The sequence below is a fragment of the Dipodomys ordii genome, unplaced genomic scaffold (genome assembly GCF_000151885.1).
Source record: "Dipodomys ordii isolate 6190 unplaced genomic scaffold, Dord_2.0 Scaffold43, whole genome shotgun sequence".
In the NCBI taxonomy this organism is placed as follows: Eukaryota; Metazoa; Chordata; class Mammalia; order Rodentia; family Heteromyidae; genus Dipodomys; species Dipodomys ordii.
Genome location: NW_012267259.1, coordinates 8,758,007 through 8,778,617, shown reverse-complemented (window position 1 = coordinate 8,778,617; position 20,611 = coordinate 8,758,007). Strand labels below are relative to the sequence as shown.

The window sequence follows — 20,611 nt, the reverse complement described above, 5'->3', positions numbered from 1 at the left end:
TTCATCTTGAGCCTTTTCTACCCCATCCTGCCACTGAAATCAATCACGAGCTCACAAATGCCAGGGCTGGCATTCAGGACTCAGAGGACATGGGGCTGACTGCCCTTCCCCTAAGTAAGAAGGTATCTGAGTAACAAGCAAAACAATTGCATTTCCATTCATATTTTAGAGAGGAAAAATAGCCTGGGAAAATTAAAGGCGAAGGGTGAGAGAGGCTGGAGAGGTAAGTGAAGCATGCATTTATACAAATAGACCCAAAGCCTGTGACAGCTCAGAACACTAAATCTAGAGGTCAAAACACCACCAGCTTCACAGTCAACCAGAGGCTAAGTAAATTACTGCCGCCTCATTAACAGCGGCTTCCTAAGCTCTGCTCACAGTACAATTAACAAAACAATGGTCATCATAGAGATATGTTTCCTAGCCTTCCGATCCATCCAGTTTCACAAAAAGAACACAGAGAAAATATTCCATTTCAGTTCACACTTGCATGGGAATAACACAAGGCATTACAGAGGAACTGGCTACAAAATCCCTTTGTTCCCAAAGCTAGTTGGTGGCAGTTTTGTTCTCAAAGCATGTGCAGTCAAAAGCCTCAACAAGGGCTGACAATTAAATGACCAAATTTACAGAAGGCTACGTGATGGACATGTATAATCTACTTAGGTGATTATCACTGGAGAATATACATCTACTAAAGGTTGATAACACTAAAATATGAGCTAGTCTGAACAACGGAAACATCTAGCACTTGGGAGAGCAGGGTCCCAAACCAAGACAAGACAGTCCTGGGGCTCGAACTCGGGGCCTGGGCACTGTCCCTGAGCTTCTTTTGCTCAAGGCTAGCACTCTACCACTTGAGCCACAGCGCCACTTCTGGCCTTTTCGGTGTATGTAGTACTGAGGAGTTGAACCCAGGGCTTCATTCATGCTAGGCAAGCACTCTACCACTAAGCCACCTTCCCAGCCCTAAACAATGACGTCTGAGGAAGGGAAGAAGGCCTCAGAGACAGCAGAAAACACTTGTAGCAGAGTATACCTAGCAGTCAGCATTAACTCTCAATAGTATTTGATATATTCGTGTGCTATGGTAAGTTCCAGAATCTGAAATGAATCAGCATATGAGGAGCAGCTCAAATCTATCTCCTCTAACTGTACTCTTGAAGCCAAAATGGATCTAATCCTAAGAGTCCATTCTTCTGATCACTGAGGTCTCTGTCCCTGTAAAACTCTGTTTCTCTAGCCAAAGGAATGATGAAAAGAAAAGGTCATGAGCCAGCATTAAAGAAACCTTGCTTGCCTTGAATATGCTTCTGCCACTAACTGGACAGTGTTTTTCCAATTGCAAAACACAAGCAGAGCAAAGGATCTATCTACCACATTCTCTGATTTTTTTTTTTAGGGCTGACTCAGATTGTATAGAAAACACATTTTAGCAATTAAAGGTTCCAGTATGTATGCATTGCCAGACTGTACTTGGCTAAATTTAGTCACAGTTTTACTAAGAGTGAAGCAAAGACATTCCAATACATTTCGAGTATCAATTATTAAACTGACAGCCATCCACTCTTAAATACTTCATGGAGAGAAGGCCTGCTTCCCTGGCCTCTGCCCACTGCCTTTCTCCCCACAGCCAGGGTTATGAAACACAGTTCAAACCAGAAGCCTCCAACTGGGGCAGATGTGTGGGTGTGCCTGCCAATTCCCAATAAGCTCCATTGGTGTTGCACTGCTTGATTCCATGCCCCCTGCTCTCTTCCCTCACTTTAGACTTTCTCAGTGGGGTACCTATACTCAGGTAGGGGGTGATTGGAGCTGCCCCCAAAGCAAGAGTTGAGCTCTGGAATTTATCACCTTCCTGAGTGCGATAAAATCCCCAAGCTTAAGAAACAAAGAAGGCTCAAGCTAAAGCCTGAATTCCTTCCTAGACAGCCAGAGAGCCGCAGCAGGCAGGGCGTGGCTGGGCCCAGAGCTAACAAAGGGCAACCGCTCTGCAGCGCCAGGTCGATAGTTGCTCTCACATATCCACAGGAGGGGAGGAGGAAGGAGGGGTGCCTACTGGACAGACAGCAGGAAGCAAAGCCTTTCCCTGGGTGTTGACAGCCTGGCAGAGCCTCAGAAGACTGCATACCTGCGTGCAGGGGGCTGGCAGGTGGATGGAGATGCAGTCAGCAGAACCAGACATGTCCAGGAGAGTCTTGGTTTGCACAAGCAAGGGGGACAAAAAGGCCTATGCTGAGGGCGCAGGAGGAAAGGAAAACAGAGAGAAGAAAAAAGGGGAGCAGGCTAGGGTGAGGCTCAGTGGCAAAGTGAGCTATTGAGGACGGACTGAGCTAAATCGAGAAAAGGCTGTTTTTGGGAGCAAGGCCAAGGGCTTGAGCAGGTATACCGGATGTGAGATTTTCCTTCCTAACTGCTTTGAAGATGGGACAGAGAACAATTGTGATTCAGTGAGAAACCTCATAATGTCAAACAACAGGAGGTCTGATTCCCAAATTCCCATAGTGCAAAGCACTGTCTGCAAGTCTCAGGCAGAGCCTGACACGAGAGCTACATCCAAAATTTAGAAAAAGGGAGTGGCAGACAGCCAGGTATGGTTGCATATACCTGTAATCCCTGTGCGCCGGAGGGAGAGGCCTGAGAGTATATCTCAAAAATAAAAAAAATTACAGAGTGTCAATGGCTCACACCTATAATCTGAGCTACTTGGGAGGATGAGATAGGTGGATCAAGATTTGAAGCTGGCCTGGTAGAAAAGACTCTTATGTTCAATTAATCACCAAAAAGCCAGAGGCGGAGTTGTGGCTAAAGTAGTATAGTATTAACCTTGAGTAAGAAAGAATGCTCAGGGACAACACTCAGGCCCAGAGTTCAAGAACTCATCTACACACCTACACACACACACACACACAGACAGAGATACACACACAGAGAGATACACACACACACACACCTCAAAAAAAAAAACAACTTTAAAAAAGGGAAAGAGAGGAAGAGGATGATGACGACAACAGAGGTAGAGAAGAAAACGAAGTACAACTTTCACTTCTAGGAAACAAACGTGCTTTTCCTACCCTTCCCACGGAGGGCAAGTAGAAAGCTGGGGCACTAAACAGCCACAGAAGGACTCGGAAAGGGGAGCAAGAGGGCAGACCAGTCAGGGACTTCAGGATGGAAGAACGGAGGCTGGAGGGCTGGACATTTCCCCTGGCCTCACATATCCCGTGCTGAAGTTGAAGAAGCTGGCAACAGTGATGCCAACACAAAGAGACAAAACCCCCTGTTCTCTGTGGAACAAAACCCTGTTTTCTGTTGCCAAAGGAGCGGAAAGGGGCAGCCGAGGGAAGGAGAAAACGTTTAGACAATCACTGCTCCACTCCAGCCAAACCCCACAGGACATGCTGCGGCCCCACCACGCCATGCCAGACTCCCAGCCCTCCCGGGCTTCAGTGAAGTGTCCCAGCACCCTGCAGAGCTGGAGTCAGGGGCGGTGAGGAGCAGGTGAGGAGCTCAGCAGGCATAAAGAAATGACCCAGAGAAATCTCCAGGCCCAGGTGGTTTTGCTGGAGAATTCTACAACATTTAATAAATGCCTAATACCAATTATAACATATTCATCCACAAAACACCTAACGGGGCACTTCTTGGTTCATTCGATAGCTTGTAGTAAACTACCCAACACTAGAAAAGGATGGGGGGAAGGGAATCTACGTAACCACAGATATAAAATAAATGAAATGACAACAAAATATTACCAAGTATGATTTATAAAACAGACAGGAATTAGGCAGCCTTACCAAGTACTTCCAGGGATATAGAACCATTCCAGTATCTGAAAAACCAACACAAGTTACTCCCCCAAAAACTCTAAAACCAATAAATGAGCTCAACAGAGTCACAAGATACAAAATGAATATGCAAAAATAAATTGTATTTTTATATATTACCAATAAATACATAGATGCTAAAGTATAATGTTTTATAGTTACTTAAAGAAAAAGCATTGGAGCCAGGCGCCGGTGGCTCAAGCCTGTAATCCTAGCTATTCAGGAGGCTGAGATCTGAGGATCGCGGTTCAAAGCCAGACTAGGCAGGAAAGAACATGAGACTCCTATCCCCAATAAATCACTAGAAAACCGGAAGTGGCACTATAGCTCAAGTGGTAGAGCGCTCACCTTGAGCTGAAGAGCGCAGGAACAGCGCCCAGGCACAGAGTTCAAGCCTCATGACCGACAATAAAAGAAAAACATTGGGACTAGGTATAGCACAGTGGATGTCTAGCTTTCATGGTGCCCTGGGTTCAATCCATAGAACCGAAAAAAAATTAAAAATAAAAAAGCAAACATGTACAAGAAAACTATGGAAGAAATCAAAGGAGAGAGAGCTTATATTCATGGACTCAACACAGTACAGGTGTCTATTCTCTGCAGAACTGACATTTGAGCTTAGTGCAATTTTTGTCAAAATACTAGGAAGATTTTTTTTTCAGATATGGACAAGATTGTTTTAAAATTTATATGGAAAGACAAAAGAACTAGAAAAAGCAAAACTTAAATTTTGAAAAAGAAGAAAGTCCCTTGGACTTGAAGATAATGTAGTTAGGTACTCAAGACCGGGTGGTGATATTGGTCTAAGGACAGACAGAGAGAAACGGACTAGAATGAAGAAGCACCATACAAATATGTTCATCTGGCACATAAGCAATTCACTGGAGAGAGACCAACTTTTCAATATACATGGACCAAAACAATAAACCCAACCTAAGCCTCATGTCTTACACAGAAAGTATCTTGAAATGTATCACAGATTTAAATGTGGAACTCAAAACTAAAAACCCTCTAGAAAAAAAAAAGAGTAAATTTTCAAAAATCTAGTGCTAAGCAAAGCAAAAAGCACAAGGAATAAACAAGGGATAAAACTGATAAACTGAACCTCATTAACAGGCCAAAGGCCTACTGAGGATATGAAAAGACAAGCTACAGACTGGAAGTAAAGACTTGCAAACAAACACATACCCTGCAAAGGACCCTTGTTAGATTTTTATCAGTAACTTTTAAACCTCAATAGAAAAACAACAACAACAACTAAACTAACTGGAAAATAGACTAACAATATAAAAAGGTATTTCCCAAATACACACACACACACACACACACACATATACACACACACACTCACACATATATACACACACAGGTAGCAAATCTGTAAAAATATGTTTAACATAATCAACCAATAGGAAAACACAATGAAATAATACACCTATCAGAGTAGGTGGACACAATTAAATGAAGAGATTTGAAACCAGCCTGGGCAGTAAAGTCCAAGACTCTTAACTCCAGCAAAAAGCTGGAACTGAAGGCAAGGCTCAAATGGTAGAGCAGCAGCCATGAGCAAAAAGGTCAAGCAATATCACAAGGCCCAGAATAAGCAAGGAATAAAAAAACAGTACCACCAGCCAATTTTGGCAAGTCTACAGAGAAACTTGATGGTTCCTGGGGATAGCTACTCTAGAACAGTTTAAGAATCTAAACACGCAGCTCACATAAAAACCAGCAATTAGCCAAGCTCCTGGTTACTATACTATACAGAAGTAAAAACCCTGTTCACACAAAAACGTGTACACCAGTGTTCATGGGAGCCATAGTCTTAACAGCCCCAAACTAGGAACAAAGCACAAGTCCCACCACAAATGATTAAAGAAAACTATGGTGTAACAACAGACTCGAATATCACTGTGTAATAAAAAGGAGTAAGATACAGAAGGCCCAACTTATAATCGTTTAACTTATCACTTTTCAATGTGTAAAAGTGATACACTTTCAATAGAATTATGCTCAGAATAGAACTACACTTGGAGTGCTGAATCTTGATCTTTTCCCAGGCTAGCAATACAGTCTTCCATTCTCTCGCAATGCTAGGCAGCCACAGCCAGTGAGCCACCTCTGGGGAAAGAACTGATACTCTACAGCATATTGTGTTGCTAAGCTAGGGTATGTGGTAGGGTAGGAACATACAATGCATTTTTGGCTAATACAGTACTTTGAACCTACAAAGGGCTTATCAAGAAGATAGTACCATCGTCATGAGCAGAGAAGCATCTGTATTCACACAGGCAAAAACCTAGAAGACTCTCCAGGGAATCATGGTGAATGAAGAAAAAAAAAAAAAAACAATCCTAATGACTATGCACACAGTATAGTTCCAGGCAGGCAATACTCTCAAAATGACAGAAATGCAGGTAGTGGTTACCAGGGCTTACAGTGGAATGGGCAGTAACAGTAGCTTCATATCATAGGCTTTTTCTCTTTCTTGACTGTATTGATGTCAGCATCCTGGTTGTGATACTGATTGGCGTTTGTAAGCTGTGATCCTTAGGGAGAACTGGATGACAGGTGCCTAGGACCCCTCTGTTACTTCTATGAGTCTACCATTACCTCAAACTAAAAGGGAAAGAAGGAAGAACGATGCCAGCTGCCAGCAGTGGTTCCCCCTTCCCCAGGCCTGGCTAACCAGAGCTGAAAGGCAATGCCTGACGGGCAGTGATCTGCAGATCTAGCCAGGACCAGTGGACTTCCTATAGAACCTAATGCTGGCAGCAAGGGCTCGTGGGGAAGCTTCTGCAGACCAGGCAGCGTGCACACCCTAGGCCCATCTCAGGACTGACAACAGTGCAGATATAAACCAGGCAGCTATGCAGAGCCCAAGCCCAACTCAAGACCACCAATACTGCAGGCCAGAGACTTTGCCTATATGGGGAACTGGCAGGGGGAAGACAGGTTAGGGTGTAAGCCTACCTACAGGGGAAGCCACTAAACAGTGGGAAATCCTTGTTTCCCAATTCACCAATGAGTTACTAGAACACAGGGGTTAGGGGACAGGGGATGTAAAGGGAAGTTCTAAATCTAGAAACACAGTAGACAACAGAGGAAAGAAGAGGTTCGGTAAAGTCAGCGATGTCTCTGGTCCTAGTGGAGCCACTAGTTCATCTTCTAGATTTTGTAGGGGGAAAAAAAATCACAAGGTTTTCAGTCCCATTCACACAGGCAAAGTTTTTTTTTTTTTTTCCTCAACTGAATTTAAGGTTACAATTATAAACTGGGCAAGGGTCATGTGACTGGTAAGTAGAACGATGGAATGATTGTTCTCTTCTTTCTTATTGCCGCCCCACTTCCTGCCACCCCCATTACCACTATTACACCTGTGAGCGTGATGTAGAAGGAACCCCAGTGGAAGTACAACAGGAGACTGTGGTACCGGTGATCTACAGACCTCTTGGAGCAGGGAAAGAGAGGAGGTGCTTCAGATGCAAGTGGAAAAACAGCCATTTCACACAGGGCTGCCACGGCCTGGGGCTCAGTTAGAAACCAGACTTCCCGCCTCCATCCAGGTGAGAACTAAAAGGCTGAGTCTGCACAGACCAGGAAATGCACACAGGGTCTCCTGACCACGAGTGCTGTGGGAGAAAGCATAATATGGACTTATGCTCACGTGGCCAGCCCCATAGCACCTGACTGACCAGTCATCTGATGCTTACTAGATATAAATCTTCTCTGAGAGGTGCTGAGTGTACAACTTAGGTAGGCAAGAGACTAGGGAGTACATGTATATCTGACCATAAGTACAGCCTGCTATACTTAAGGACTCCACGTGGCGTGCACATTTTACTTGTCCCAGCAAAATAAAAGAGTGATGGTGAACCAACCACACACAGTGAGGGACATTCTTCTTCTCTCAGTTAGAGACTTCATCCTTGTCTGAGCCTGGCGTGGCTGTTGAGCCTTCAAAAGTAATCCAGAACCAAACCTGGTGGAACACAGAGAGCAGCGAGACTCTTAACCCTTCGCCCACTGTCTTGCATGTTTCTGGAGAAAGCAGTGTCCTAAAGAAGAACATAGGAAGGCAGTTCCAACCAAGGACCTCCATGCCAACCCTCCTGGGCCAGGCCAGAGGCCATGGAGTCCTGGCACAGCAGAAGACAGGATAAACAACTGAAGAGATGCCTTTTTTTTCCCCTTTTACTGCATTCTTTTAAGATGGAAAGAACTTCCACCCTTTTGATGAAGAGGTGGCAAGAGAAGGGAACAGCAGGATGCAGAGACCCTGGGCATTGTCACTAGGACATAAGCCAAGAGCCACAGCCATTGCTTCCCCCTTGAGCTCACTGCTGTTCTCGTCCTGAAACATCTACTGTGGGAACCAATGGCAGGATAAACACCAAGCCTGCCAGAAGCTAGTCAGAACTCTCACTTCCACAGCCACTAAACTGAAAATCCAGAATATAAAGTGAAGTCATGTTGATCTTTTCTTCCTCATACTCAAAGGGATCACTGTCTTGGATTACCAAGACAGTGAAGGACTTCTGACGACAGCACGAATCTCCTAATTAACAAACAGTAGGGGAAAAAACCACTGGTTCTTCAGAAAGAGAAGTCCGAGTAGCAGTGAACATAAGTACACACTAGCGCCCCTCCCCCTCCGAACAGCACACGGGTTCCGATCCAGACTGCATGTCCTATTGTTTCCCTGACTAGAAATTATTTGATTCAGTATGTCCAGTTACTTCCAAATAATAGGCATATTTGTCAGACATGTTATCTAGTTGCCTCATGGAGAGCTGGAGACGACGGGGATCCAAGCCTGATGCCTATTGTGAAATGCCTTTCACACACACCAACCTGCAAAAACACAAAAGAGCTGCAAAAGCAGCTTTATGTAAGATGTGCCGGTTTGTCGTCCACTGAATATGCTGCTGAGCCACTGTCTAAAGCAGACATGCTAGAAAAGTTGGCACCCATCAGATGTGTTCAGAAAAGACATTTCAGTACTATAAGTAACCACAGGAAGCACTTCTAAAAATGCCAAAATCGTCGCTAATAACTAAGGAGATAAGGCCAGGTAACCTGACAGTGGGGTGACACTAATTTGATAGCTAAACCTCGGACTAGCAACATATATTCCGATAACCAAACAATTACCTGAACTGAAGTACCACAACCCAAACCAGTGTATAGACTTTGTATCTTCATGTTTCAGCACTGCTTCTGCTCTATGAAAACAATCCTCTCTTTCTCCCTCCCCTGTGCCTTGCTAGCATACACACGCGCACACGCTCCTCCACCCCAAAAAACAAGGCATCCTACTGAGCTCTCATGGCTACAGACTCGTCACCGAAACACCAAAATGTAAATGATACTCTACTTGTCCACTCGTATCTGCAGCCTGCTGGAAATGTGTGGCCAGCGATGTCTCGTCCTGGAAGACTTCGTTACACTCCAAACATTTGAGACTGTGTCTACAGAGTTTGGAGGGGTCTTCGTCTAGGGGCATAGCTGGGGAGATGGGTGTGCTGGAGGGAGCTGATATGACCGTCCCCGTGATGCCAGACTGGATTTTGGTGACAGTGTGTGTGCCGGCTCCCACGGAGCTCTGCAGAGTGGGAGAGGAAGCAGAAGTATTGCTAGACGGAGAAACTATCATCTGATCTGCTGGGACTGGCTTGAGAATTAAGTGCGAGCACTGCATTACCACTCCTTTCTCCTTATGGCCCCGGGCGTGGGAAAGGAGGCTGCATTTGTTATAAAAAACGAGGTTCTTGGTACAGTGGTTGCAGGTGACTTCGATGCGCACGCTGCGCCGGTCGTAGTGCTGGGTCAGACTTTTCTCCAGTGCGAAGGAGTCCCCGCACTCCAAGCACTTGTACCCGCGTGTGGGGATCGTGATGCCCGCGTTGGCAGGAGGACTGAGGTTTGGGATGTAAACTGGGACTGGGTTGACACTGCTCAGCACCTTGTTGAAAGCTTCCACCACCGAACTCTGCAAGGAGGACACCACCTGGACACGGGACACCTTTTTGGGTGGCTGCGAGGCCGCTGCATTGATTATTGCCTGCTTTATTTGTTGCTGAGGTTTGGTTAGCACTTGGCGGAGTTCAGAGGTGGCCTGGGCACCCTGAGGCAGAAGGTTAAGGTTGGCAAGGTGCACAGTCTTTGGCACGAGTTTGGCGTTCGCCAGGCTGGAGGCTGGCACCACAACGGTTTGCTGCTGAATGGCGTTGGCAGCTTTAATGATGGCGCTGCTAGCACTCTGGACAGAGGCAGCAGAGATGACCGTGGCTTTCACCGTCGTGTTGTTCGCCAGCTTCAGATTGATGACTTGGGACCCTGCTGTCTTCACGGCGGACACGGGGAGGAACGCGGTGGCCACGGGCTTGATGGTGACCTGCTTGGGGGTCAGCTCGGCAGAGGAAACTGCCTGGAGAGGCGCCCTGGTGGGAGAGGAGAGGACAGTGGCCGACGCTGGAGATGACAGAAGGGATGTCACAGAAGCCATCACAGACGCCGTCTGCTCAGAAGGCTTCTTCCCGGAGTCAAGGTCCACTTCCGGCAGAACCCGCGTCACCGTTCTCTTGATCTCCCCGGAAGATGTCTTGATGGTCTTGATGCGGACCTTGGGGATGGCCGGTGTGGGGCCTGCAGGAGACGCCGGGGACCCTTTGCTGCTGTTCTCACTCGAGATGCTCCTGGGACTATCCGATGGCTTGAGGGAGGCTTTCTTGGGGCCATCGATGAGGCTCTGGGATTCGGGAGACTTGTCGGCCGGTCTCGGACTGTCATTTTCTTCTTTCGGTAAGGGAGATGCTTCCCTGGAGTTGGCCACAGACTCTTTGCACGAGTCAGAAGCCGCTTTTTTGGCGCTCAGGGCCGCAATGGCGGCTATACAGGATGAGAGCTTGGAGGCCGCCTTGGTCTTGGATGGTGCAAGCCCAGCAAGGCTGATATCATTCTTCTCCAAGCTCAGCTTCCCATCAAGGACCCTATTTTCGAGCACCTTCTCAGAGTTCTCCTTCAACTTATCCTCCAGCTTTCTGACTTTAAACGATTCATAAACACTCAGACTTATGGAATTGCTTTCTGTTTCTCTCTTGACTTTGTTTTTATCTAGACTGCCTGGCGTAGCCATTCCAGTTTTGCCTGAGTTTTCTCCTCCGAGTGCCTTTAGTTTATCACAGTCCTGCTGAGAAACAGACCCCGTCAAGACATTCGATCTGAAACCGGAGCGCACCTCCTCCTTGTCCGAGGGGTCGTCCACCTCGATTTTCTCATCGTCATCAAACTCTTCAGCACTGGAGATAGGGCTGAACTGGCTGAATGCCGAGTCTTTGAGAGTCACCTCTGAGGTAGGTGCGTCTCCTTTCAAGGACTTGGCTCCATCTTTACTGTAACCATCCAGAGAGGACGCTGTGAGAAACCCGTTGTGTAAGCCATTGCCTGTGGGATTGTGGCCTTCCTTCTCCGCACCCTCGGAGGAATCGATGTTCCGCACATTCTTCACAATCACGCTGACACCCACGTCGGAGGACGATGGGGTATGCGAGTCGTCGTCCACGTGAGCATTCTGCTTGATGTGGCTTTCGTGGTCATCGTGTCCGGATTCAATAGCTGCTTTGGGATCGACCATATCTGGGATGTCAAATGCTGCCAGGAGGTCATCGAAGTCTGGGGTCTTCATATCCCCCATGGTCATGAATTTGATCAGATGTTCTGTTAAAGGAATGGGAAAGAAATCCATCAGCGATGAACATTTGTGACGATGAGGCAAAAATCTCACCAGACAGTTTCTACAACACAGTGACGAGCACCAAGAAAGAGCAACTCAACTCGGTAAGAGCACTTAGGGAAACCATGGAAACCTGAGTCAAAGTGGCATCCACAGACCGCACAAAACCCCCATCATTCAGAGTTTCAAAAGGAACCTTTCCAAAATGTCGTACAGCATCACCAGTGCATCTAAGAATGAAGTTGGTTGAAGCTGTGATAGCACAGAAAAGCAGGTTTTAGTGCAGAAACGAGAAAGCGTCATTTTCACACTGTTTTCATACAAAGCTTTGTCTCCAGACTGTTTTTTAATCCCTAAACTTGTTCTCTCAGGGCTGGGAGTATGATAATGGGGTCTGAACTCAGGGTTTCCCACTTGCTATGCAAACACTCTACCACTAGAGCCAAATACCTCCAGCCCCCCAACCTCTTTTTTGGCTTTTTTTTTTTCTTTTTTAGATACTGTGGGCCAGCCTTAGTCTACAATCCTCCTAAGACCTACATTTCCTTACCTCTCCCTCTTGGCTGGGATTACAGGTATTAGCCACTCTACCTGGCTTCCAAACATATTTTGATCTTGATAGCATTTAATTCCATTTGCAAAACATCATGACCATAGTCATCATACTATTTGGGATAGTAAATTAAAAGAAACAGATTGTAAGGGTATTATAGATGTTAATATTCACCCACAGAAGAAATGGGCGTACAAACCTGCCACCAGATAGACATAAGTCCAATTGGGAGATATTTTTAAGACCCCAAAGTTCCCCAAGCATCGCTAAGCTGTCCATGAAGGAGTATGTCAAAAGATGAAAACCAGAGAGGCAGACAGACCCCGGTGGTGGAGGAACCCTTAAGTTATATTTTAAAGGAAACTTTTCTTGCCAGGCACTGGTGTCACACCACTATAATCCTAGCTACTCAGGAGGCTGCAATCTGAGGACCATGGTTCAAAGCCAGCCCAGACAGGAAAGTCCATGAGACCCTTATCGCCAATAAACTACTCAGAAAAAAAAACAAAAGTGGCACAATGGCTCAAGTGGTAGAGTTTTAGCCTTGAGCAAAAGAAGCTCAGGGATAGCACCAGGACCAACCCAAAAAAAAAAAAAAGGAAAGAAACTTTTCTTATTTGTAAGTAAAAAAGGAAATGGAACATGTCAAAAACAAAAACAAAAAACATATGAGTTGATTCCATCCATTTTTATTTAAATCTAATTTTTCCTTTTAGGTTATAAGAGATCCTCTCCATGGGAGAATGGAGAGCATTTCTAAAGATGAAAGACACATAAATATACAGAGTGTTGGGGTCATTAAAAGGGAGCCTTTTACCCCACCTTTGGAGGTTAATTGAACAGTCTCCACAATGCCCCATCTTAGACTTGTCCTCTAATGAGTGTCCTTGTCTCTTCTTACCTACTGGCCTATCACCTGCCTGAGGACAGGTGATATAATTAACAAGCCACAAGGTTAGAGGCTAGATTTATAGCTGAACAGGGGCTCAGCTCTGTCACTTACTAGCACTCAGAACCACAGGAAATCTCCTTGGACGGTCTTTGCTTTGGCAGTAGAGCAAGCATCTAGGAGGAAAAGTATTTGGGGTAAGGACAGAAGAAAGAACAAAGGAGAATGAAAAGCAAGGAAAGGGGCTGGGAAGGTGACCCAGTGGCAGAGTGTTTGCCTTGCATACATGAGGCCCTGGGTTCGATTCCTCAGACCACATAAGCAGAAAAAGCTGGAAGTGGAGCTGTGGCTCAAGTGGTAGAGTGCTAGCCTTGAGCTGAAGAGCTGAGGGACAGTGCCTAGGCCCAGAGTTCAAGCCCCATGACTGACATTTTAAAAAGTGGGGGTGAGGGTGGGAAGGTGGCTCAGTGGTAGAGCACTTGCCTTGCATGCATGAGGCCCTGAGTTTGATTCCTCAGCACCTAAGAAAAAAGCCAGAAGTGGCGCTGTGGCTCAAGTGGTAGAGCACTAGCCTTGAGCTGAAGAGCTGAGGGACAGCACCCAGAGTGCCCAGAGCGCCCAGGCCCAGAGTTCAGGCCCCACGACCAGACTCAAAAAAAAAAAAGGGCAGGGAAAGGAGAGAGTGGGGGAGGAGGAAAGAGACAAAAGAATCAAGCAATCAACAATGGAAGGACTGCAGCTGACAGACAACAAAATCTGATTGGTAGGCATATATTCCTAGACTCTACACTTCAGTGTTTACTGTAGTCCCTCCTTTAAATTTGTGTTAGTGGTCCCTGAGAAGTGGTCTAACACATTTAATTGGAGTAGCCAATGACCTTCTTTCTTGTACAAGCTATAAAAGATCAGACATTCCTTATGAAGTCAACAACACGGGGTCAAGGTAGAACCTCTACAGATGAGAATATATATCCCTATGAAAACTCATATAAAATGCATCAGTGGAGGGAATAAAAGGGAAAAAGGGAACAGCTTACACTAAGCAAAAGGAAAGAAATGTACATATCACCCGATGTGGAAGAAATACTGGTATTGTCAAAGCTCATAGAATTCACAAACATTATAGATCATGATAATGATCTTGTGGATAATTTGCCTTGTGGAGGTTAAAATGTGTTTCTGACTTTAATTATCACTGTCTGTGAAACTGTGAAATTTATGTAATCAATCTCAATAAAAAAAATTTTTTTAAAAATGCATCAATGGCTGCTAAGACCCTCAGCATATGAACTCACTCTGGAGACATTTCTAAATACTTCTAAGACTCTCACAGGGAAAATCTACCATGGCAAATGAAAGAAACATTTAAGTTAAGCAGGCGCTCAAGTATAAATCACCTACCACTTGTATATGTCTCAATTACACAACACTGGAGAAGTCTGTGTGCTTGGTACTTTGCTTAAAGAACACTACTGCGGTCACTCTTCTCTATTTGCACAACCGGACAACAATATCCCCAGCATAAAGTCACCTTCAACATAAAAGGCGCACAGGAAATAAAACATGGAAATTTCCTAAGTGATACTGATGTGAAAATATCCAGGAGAAATCATAACCAGGAGGAACTGTGATGATGATTTTCTTTTTAAAATTGAATTAGGCAAAACTGCAAACTCTGGGGAATTAAAAATCCATCTGTGAGATAATGTGTCCATGTTAAGAATTCTCCTTGTTAAATCCTGACCCAGCACCAGTGACTCACACCTATAATCCTAGCTACTCAGGAGGCTGAGATCTAAAGATCAAAGCCCAAAGTCAGCTTGGGCAGAAAACTCCATGAGACTCTTATCTCCAAGAAACTACCAAAAAGCCTGAAGTAGAGCTGTAGCTCACGTGGTAAAGCACCACACTAAGCAATAAAAGCTCAAAGAGGGGCAGTGCCCAGGCCCTTCATTCAAGCCCCAGGACAGGCACCACAAAAACAACAAAGAATAAATTATGGCCAGGCACAGATGGCTCATGCCTGTAATCCTAGATACTCAGGAGGCTGAATAAGAATAAAAGTTCAAAGTCAGCCTGAGCAGACAAATCCATGAGACTCTTCACCTTTAATTAACCAACAAAAAAGCCAAAGGCCAAGGTATGGCAAATGGAAGAGTGCTGGCCTTGAGCAAAATGCTAAGTGAGAATGTCAAGTCCTGAGTTCAAGCCCCAATACTGACACCAAAACAGAAAGGGAGGGGAGGGGGAGGGGAGAGGAGGGGAAGGGAGAGAGGAAGGGGGAGGGGGAAGGGGAGGAGGGAAAGGAAGAGAGAATAGGTACCAGAACAAAAAAAAAAAAGGAATGAGAGAGCAAGCAAAAGATAGGGGAGGAGGAAGAGAGAGAGAGAAAGAGAGGGGGGGAGGGAGGGAGGGAGGGAAGGAGGGTGGGAAGGGGAAGGAAGGAAGGAAGGAAGGAAGGAAGGAAGGAAGGAAGGAAGGAAGGAAGGAAGGAAGGAAGGAAGGAAGGAAGACAAAAATCCTGGAGCCAGGAGTGGTAGTTTGTGGCTGTAAGCCTAGAACTAGGAAGGCAAAGGCAAGGAGGAGAATTCAAGGTCAGCCTGGGGAAATTCACCCATTGCAAAATTGAAAATTTACAAAAAAAATCTTTTATCTTAAAATAATCACTTTGCTATTGTGAACTGAACATATCAAATCAAGCTATATTTTCAAAGTGTCCTGTGGTCCATCTATCTTGACTCCTAGATTATATATCACTATTTTTTAGAAACTTAGGCACAGAACCTTGCCAAACACTGGTGCCCATGCCTGTAATACTAGATGCTCAGAAGACTGAGGTCTAGAGGAGCATCTCCAAAATGCACAATAACCAGCAAAAAGCAGGGATCAAGGCCTAGCCCAAATGATAAGAGCACCAGACAAACAAGCAAGCCAAGTGAACACAGGCACGGAGTTCAAACTTCCTTACTGGCAAAAATAAATAAATGATTCAGAATCCTGACCAATCTCTCCCCCAAATCACCAAGGTTGAAAGAGTCTGAAAGGTAGGTCTTTATTCAGTGCTGCCACTTACCTGAAGCTGGGACTCAGGCTCCTGTAGTCCCCAGTAGTACTGAGCTCTGCCTAAGTCCCTCTAGCCAGAAGGATTTGTGCCACTAAAGATCTCTGTATGATGTAGTAAGCCAAAGACATCACACAGTTTCACACTGTTCATTCCACAGGACAGTCCGTTCAGAGCAAAATGATAATTCATAGATAATTCATACTCACTGGGCGGTAGGCCCAGGACATACAACCAAGAGATAGAGTAAAAAGTTACCACATGAAACAAAACTTGGGTAGTTGTCAGTTCCGCTCAGCAGTGCACCTGGCAAGAACTCCTATGACACTTGCACAATCAAACCCTGAGCCCTATTACTTTCTCCTGACACACACACACACACACACACACACACACACACACACACACACACACACACACACACGCACGCAGCAGTATGACTAGGTCCTCCAGTGAGGGCTAGCTTGTCCCCATGACTCCCACATCCTCTGCGATCTGGCCAGCTCAAGCAGCATGAAGGTCTGGGAAGCTCCAGAGAAACCCATGCCACCTGCAAATCCCCTAGGGGTCAAGAAGCTTGATCCTCTTCTCTCAGAGCGAAGAAGACAGGTGAGCCCACGGTGAACCAATGAATGGTACACATTGCTGATGAATTACTAGACTATGGAGCGACTCAAGTAGTAGAGCATCTGCCTAGCAGGTTGGAGGCTTGAGTTTCATCACCAGGACCAAAAAAAGAAAAAAAAAAAAAGGATGTTAGTATAAACTAGCCCAAGTATTAGTGGAATATGCCTATAATCCAGGCACTTGGGAAGCTGAAACAAGAGGACCAAGAGTCAATACCCTGACTCAAAGAACACAAAATACACAGACACACGCGTGTGCGCGCACACAACACACATGGAAGGAAGCCCAGGTAGAAAGGCACTTTAAGGCAGCAGCTGGCTCTGCACATCACCAGAAACCTGAGATGGCTGAGTAAGTGGACCCGCCTCTCTGGGTTGTATGATTAACGTAATAAAAACCGCTCTCTGTAACTCCATACTTCTTTTTGGGTTTCTAGAAATGTTTTTCACATTGTTCTATTAATTTTCTCTTCACACAGTAGAAGGCAAGCACAAATGTTCTACTTGGAGAAGGGGGAAATGCTTTCCTCCTACTCTATTTCCCAGTCATAATGAATACAAAGAGGACATTTATGTCTGAAGATTTCCTTCATTTTCTACCCCAATTCTTAAGTAATACCATCTTAAAATAGACTCATTTGCCTAAAAATATTGTAGTGATAAATCTGTCTTTTAATTGATAGTGTAAATAAAGAAATCTCATTTCAGCTTCCCTTCCCCAACACTTGGATTTTCAAACACTTGGATTTTCAAAGCTTTACTTATGAGCACAATGGCTTTCATTTCATTTATAACCTACAAAATATATCTTCCTAAAAAGGCACCAATGGTCATCTAATTTAAACTGAACCCTATATAAATAACTATAATTCCCTAATAGCATTTGTGCTTAATGTATAATGTTCAGCCAAGGTCCCTTTCATTGATTCTCAGGAGAAAATGTGAGGCCCAATTCAAGGAGGACATGGAAGCCAGGGCCGTGGCTCATGACTATAATCCTCGCTACTGAGGTCAAGCTGAGATCTGAGGATGGAGGTCCAAAGCCAGCCCAAGCAGGAAGTCTTTGAGGCTCTGACCTCCAATGAGGTACCAAAAAGCTGGAAGTAGAGCTATAACTCAAGTGGAGAAGTGCTTGCCCTGAACAAAGAAGCTCAGGGACAACCAGGACCTGAGTTCAAGCCCCAAGACCAGCACAAAAATAAAAATAAATAAAAGGAGGAAATAAAAAGAGTTGAGAGCTGCCGAATGATTGCTTTATTCCCTATCAAACAGACAAAATCCCTTTCTTACCAAAACCTCTGAAAATTACAGAAAGATAATTCATTTTTCTTGGCAGACACAAAAAGTTATCAAGCCAGAAGAAAACTTTCAAAAGAACCTATCACTCACTTCTAATCATGCTTTTTTTATGTTGCAACAGAAACAAGAAAACTGTTTCTTCCTTGCAATAGGTTGGCCACAGAAAGTCAGTATTGAAAGGCTCAGGAGTACCCAAGCCATTGAATCCTAATTCCAATAATTCCCAAGTAAGCACGTCTGACTGGTGAAAAGCTTCAGATTCTTCAATAAAGGAATAAGTATTCTAAATCTCAACAGTCTACTAAAAGCAAAATCAAATATTCTACCGACCATCATCCTGCCAGTATTCTACAAACTTCCCATAAGACAACTGTGTTCATACAAGGTCAGTTACTCTCTCTGGGGACTTCCTGTCACCATTTTCTAGCACTATCTGATCATTGTGTCTTTTGTAATTCCACTGAATTCTTAAATAAGTCAAGAGCTAGATGGATCTAATTCATTTTTGTAACCTTCTTTTCTTCCCTTCAGATATAAAATGTTATTATATTGTACATTTACATTACAGTACTTCAAATTTAGGTTATTCCTTGTGAATAAAGGGGGAAAAAAAGCAAGCAAACAGTCCTCAACATCTTCAAAGAAAATACAGGAACTGGCCTCCCATGCCTACCTCCATTCGCACTGTCCAACCTTCCCTCTTCCCATTACTCCAACCAAGGGGAGAAAGAAATCTCATCTCCTCTCTTTCTCTGACTGACCTTTTGTTTCTATTACCAGGAAAAAAATATTTTCCATCTGTAATATTAAGCCAGTTCCGTTCCGTTCCAGGTCTGTCTTGTCTTTCTCACGCCTTCTAAGCCAGAGGTGAATGGGTTAACAACAAGAATATTTTTTTTTTAAATCAGCTGCAACCCTGCTGCTACTGGCTCACTATCGCTCTGTAGAAGAAGCTGGAGGAAGGACTAAACTCCAAAACTAACAGATACTGGGACCTCAAACACACCCGGGGATGGCTAAGTTTTCAGGAAAAGTCAGCCAAACTCAAAGTTATGGAATCTCTTAAAAATCACATGCCATCTGAAAGTCAGTCCTGTGTCCTTCACAACAGCCAGCCTCTCGGCTCATCTCAAGGCCTCAGGGCCTTGTAGGTTACAGGATACTTCCTAAGAAACATGAAAGGCACCCTAATCTGGGCACCCTGCAGCCCTGGTAGGGGGCTGATGGCACTGCCAGTTGAGAATAGTTCATTCATTTTCTGAATGGTCCACTCTACGGCCCACTCCAAATGCAATTCAGTTGTGGGGTGGGGGACATCAGAACACACATGTTTACTCTGTGTGTCCATTAACAAGACATTAGCAAATATAGTTCTTATTACGCAGAATATACAAATGGGTAACTGGCCAAGGGAATGTGTTTCCTTCTTCAGTTAACAATATTTCTGATGTGAAATAAAGCAGATGTGAACACCAAACTGCTCCTGGAAAGTGAAGCCTGGAATCCCTTACTAATGGCATTAATCAGGGCAGGGGGACACAGACATAAACCAGCCCCAGGCCACTCCAAAGCTATTCTACCCTTCCCTTTACCCTCAAGGCCCTATCCATTCTCCAGGAGCAGCTGGGGCTGCAGCCCCCCACCTAGGCAAGGATTCCTGAACAACTCCAGTCCTCCCCACAGCTCAACCTGCCTCCTGGGCCTACTTGCCTTTGTGCCCTGTCCAAAGAGTTCACTGGCCTCCTCCAAGCACACCTGGGCCAAAAGGAAGCTCAGCGAGAACAAGCTGTTATATCACTGCAGCTGCCAAGGGAAGCCCTAGAGTACAGCAAATGTCATGAGGCCTGAATGCACAAATCCTGCTCTTCGCCCTCTGGCAGGATTTCAATGTCACTTAGCACTGAAAGTCCTTCCGGTCTTCCTTATTGACTTCCTTATTAACTTCATCGTGCCAGGGGCAGAGGCTCTGTCTAATTGTTCCATCTTCCCGACTCTACCCCTCTTCTTTCTGCAGGTAAAGATAACAATGGCTCCCCGGCTGCTTCCTCTCCTCATTGCTGGCCTGGCCCTGTGGATCCTCCTGATCTCCTCTTCCATTTTTAGTCATTCCTATCTCCTGTCTGCTGGCACAGAGAGCTCCTTCCGTCTCACCTGAGGAAGCTGTGACTCTATGTCCCCTAGTCAAGTTTCCCAACACTGAGACGAATCCCAAGATAACCACGACCTTCCCACCTGCGGCCCATCATGGTGCTTCTTGTTCCGGTCCCACACAAACACTTCTTCCCATAATGCCCTGGGAGCCTATTTAACCAATGAAAAGAGCTGGAGTGGCTCATTTGTATACCATCAAACAAGCATATGGGAGGAGATACAGCAAGAGCCCCATACTATCAAAACCATCCTCCTAGAGGACTCCACTGGTCTCTTGTTAGGGACCCTCTCTTCTGAGAGTCTTGCTACTTTCCTTTCACTTTCAAAAAAGCTTGCTCTGTTTTTAAATAAACAGCAGAAAAAAAGAAAAAAGAAAAGACTGAAGCTCAGCAATAGAGTGCCTGCCTAGCAAGAGCAAATCCCTGAGTTAAAACCTTAGTACCACACACGCACACACACACACACACACACAC

General features: G+C 45.1%; 1 protein-coding gene across 3 annotated transcripts in view; it reads right to left on the bottom strand.

The window, feature by feature from the left end:
* The window catches only part of Znf532 (zinc finger protein 532), a 103,279-nt gene that overhangs the window by 43,207 nt on the left and 39,461 nt on the right, over nucleotides 1-20,611 (bottom strand). For all 3 annotated transcript variants that reach the window (XM_013019021.1, XM_013019023.1, XM_013019022.1), the window contains one exon: nucleotides 9,202-11,543. In XM_013019021.1, coding sequence (XP_012874475.1) covers nucleotides 9,202-11,526 — 2,325 coding nt within the window. In that variant the 5' untranslated portion in view covers nucleotides 11,527-11,543. The remainder of the gene's footprint in view (nucleotides 1-9,201; nucleotides 11,544-20,611) is intronic.